At 58.5% G+C, this 2,917-nt stretch overlaps 1 protein-coding gene across 3 annotated transcripts in view; it reads right to left on the bottom strand.

Moving 5' to 3' along the window:
- The window catches only part of ZNF853 (zinc finger protein 853), a 9,758-nt gene that overhangs the window by 6,395 nt on the left and 446 nt on the right, over positions 1-2,917 (bottom strand). Inside the window, exons 1-2 of one of the 3 annotated variants that reach the window (XM_037740354.1) lie at positions 2,448-2,574; positions 1,371-1,493 (exon numbers count right to left, since the gene is read on the bottom strand). In XM_037740354.1, coding sequence (XP_037596282.1) covers positions 1,371-1,455 — 85 coding nt within the window. In that variant the 5' untranslated portion in view covers positions 1,456-1,493; positions 2,448-2,574. Of the gene's footprint in view, positions 1-1,370; positions 1,494-2,447; positions 2,575-2,917 lie in introns of those variants that run through there. The other 2 variants (XM_017533807.2, XM_037740355.1) reach the window with 2 other exon arrangements.

The raw sequence follows: 2,917 nt of genomic DNA, 5'->3' as shown, positions 1-2,917 counted from the left end.
TTTTTTTAATTTGTTTGTTTGTTTTACTGTTGTTGTTTTTGAGACAGGGTCTCGCTCTTGTCACCCAGGCTGGAATGCAGTAGCGCAATCTCAGCTCACTGTAGCCTCAACCTCCCAGGTTGAAGCGATCCTCCCATCTCAGCCTCCCAAGTGGCTGGGACTACAGGTACACACCACCATGCCTGGCTAATTTTTAAAAAATTTTTGTAGAGACGGGGTTTTGCCACATTGCACAGGCTGCTCTCAAACTCCTGAGCTTGAGCAATCCACCTGCCTTGGCCTCCCAAAGTGCTCACACCTGTAAAGGTGTTATCCATTGAGCCAGACCCCAGCATTTTTAATGAAGGCATTTTAGTAAACATCTAGTTCAATGTTCATGTGTATACCTTCCCAAGGTTTTGTCAGTTAAATTTCCAAGTCAGAGGGACTCTCACTCTATCACCAAGGCTGGAGTACAGTGGCATGATCCCGGCTCACTGCAACCTCTGCCTCCCAGGTTCAAGTGATTCTTCTGCCTCAGCCTCCCGTGTAGCTGGGATTACAGGTACCCACCACAGCCGGCTCATTTTTGTATTTTTAGTAGAGACGATGTTTCACCATGCTGGCCAGGCTGGTCTTGAACTCCTAGCCTCAAGTGATCTGCCTGCCTCAGCCTCCCAAAGTGCTGGAATTACAGAATGAACCACCATGCCTGGCCAAAAGGATCCTTCTTGACTTCACATATCCCCATCCCACCCCTCCAATTCCCTTGGTCCTTTTCATGCTCTGTCCCACCCTGCCCCAGCCCCCCACTCAGCACACTTAAAGCACAGAATGGAAACTAGCTCTCATGAGCGTGGTCACCAAAGAAGGTTTGCCCAGAGTGGGTCCCAGAGGAAGAGGACTTGGGAGGTTCTACAGTACCACATCTGCCCCTGGGCATCAGGTAGAGAAAAACAGATGTGAGCAGAGGTCAAGGGAAAGTGGACAAGCTTAAGAAGCCACCAGAGAGAAGAATCCACAGAGCCAACATCTGAGGCAGGAGGGACAGGAAAAGAACCTATCAGTGTCTGAATCCGATCTAGGAAATTGAGTGGAAATTGAGTCAGGAACTGGAGCGAGGTAGGAGGATGGTGGAGGCTCCCTGGCTGCCAGGGAAACACAGCAATAAGTTCCAGCCAGTATGGGGGCCGGGGAGCCCCTCATCAGCCTGGCCTCAGCCTGCCTGACACAGCCACTTTGGAAAATCTCAAGGCAGGGCTGCCGGTGTTACTCAGCACAGCTGAGGTTGGCTGGTGTGAGTCCATGCGGCCTGCCTGCCACGCTTGGGCCTCTTTCTGTCACAGCAGGCAGCCATAGGGCTCTGTCAAGGGATCCCCCCAGGCCCTCACCTGAGAGGGTGTCAGGCCCTGGGCCCCCATCTTGAAGACATCGAAGTTCCAGCACGAAGGTCTCAGTGGCTGGCCCCACCTCCATCCTGGCAGTCAGACCCGGATTCCCGGGAGTCGGCTGTGCTGAGAGAAAGGAAGGAGGCGGTTCAGATGGGCTGGCATGCTTGGAGCCCTCGCCAGGTGGCACAGGCCCTCCACCTCTGCCTCCGGCCACCTAGAGCAGTCAGCTCCACCCCTGCTGCAACTACAGGACCATCCAGGCCACAACGAAGACCAGGGAGTCTGGGAGGCCTGGAGGCTCAGGGTCAGGAAGGTGGCAGCTGCACGGGACCCTGTTCCTGCACAGAGGCAGGGCTACCTCTCCTGATATTTCACAGGGGTACAAAGAGTGGGGTAGCCCCACTGAGACACAACTGTGGGTATCAGCCCTTCACAAGGGAGGGAAGCTGGAGTCACCAAAAGACATTCAGGGTAGGGGGCTCTGGGGTCAAAGAGAGACTGTCCATCAATAACTTGCCTCCTTCAATTCTTTTTTGACATAGGGTCTTTCTGTATCACCCAGTCTGGAGTGCAGTGGTTCGATCTCCACTCACTGCAACCTCTGCCTCCTGGGGTCAAGCAATTCTCCTGCCTCAGCCTCCTAAGTAGCTGAGGCTACAGGTGCGCACCATCAAGCCCAGCAAATTGTTATCTTTTTTATATTGTAGACGTTGTTGCCCAAGGCTGGTCTCGAACTCCTGGCCTCAGGCGATCCTCCTGCCTCGGCCTCCCAAAGTGTTGGGATTACAGGAGTGAGTCACCGCGCGCAAGCCCCTTTCAATTCTATTGCCTCCCTGGCCTGCTCTGACAAGGCCACCAGCAGGCCACGGGTATCAGGTGCCACCCCAGCTCCCTGGCAAGGCAGGTGTTCAGAGCACTGTCACCCACGGCCTGGCCCTGTGCCCAGGTGCTCCTGAGAGTCCGCCCTGGCCCGTGCAGAGCTGGCCCCTCTCCCCTAAACAGGCCAACTCCAGACCCCTCTAGCCTCGAGCCATCCAGTCCAAACCCTCTCAAGGGACACGTTCCCGGTGGCCTCACCTGGTGGAGCATTTCCTGCTCACGGGGCAGCCTCTGCGCTAGGGGAGGTGTGGTCAGCAGAGGCTGCGAGGTGAAGGCCACGGCGTGCAGCCGGCTCCTTCCGGAGACGCCTCCATCCAGAAAGAGCCAGGAGGCACCGGGGCACCCGAGGGGCTTTCTGGGCACTCGGGAGGGTCCGTGCCGTCTGGGCTGCCGAGGTCGCCCTGGGCCAAGGGAAGGGGCCGAGAGGAGCGGCCGAGCAGGAGTTGGCGGAGACTCTCGGGTGGGGGCCGGGGCGGGAGGCAGCACCCCGAATCCAGCGCAGAGCTCAGGGCCGGCCCCGCGGGACCGTGGCGGGCAGCCGGGTCCAGGCCGGCGCCCGGGGTCGGCACCGCGGGGTGGCCCCGCCTGGGGCTGGCGGCGGCCAGGAGCCACGGGTCCTCGGGGGCTACAGGTGCCCGGAGCCCGCGGGCGGCCTGGGCCGGGCCGCG

This window comes from Cebus imitator, unplaced genomic scaffold, assembly GCF_001604975.1.
Source record: "Cebus imitator isolate Cc_AM_T3 unplaced genomic scaffold, Cebus_imitator-1.0 Scaffold82, whole genome shotgun sequence".
Lineage (NCBI taxonomy): Eukaryota > Metazoa > Chordata > Mammalia > Primates > Cebidae > Cebus > Cebus imitator.
This window is presented reverse-complemented; position numbering and strand designations above follow the sequence as displayed.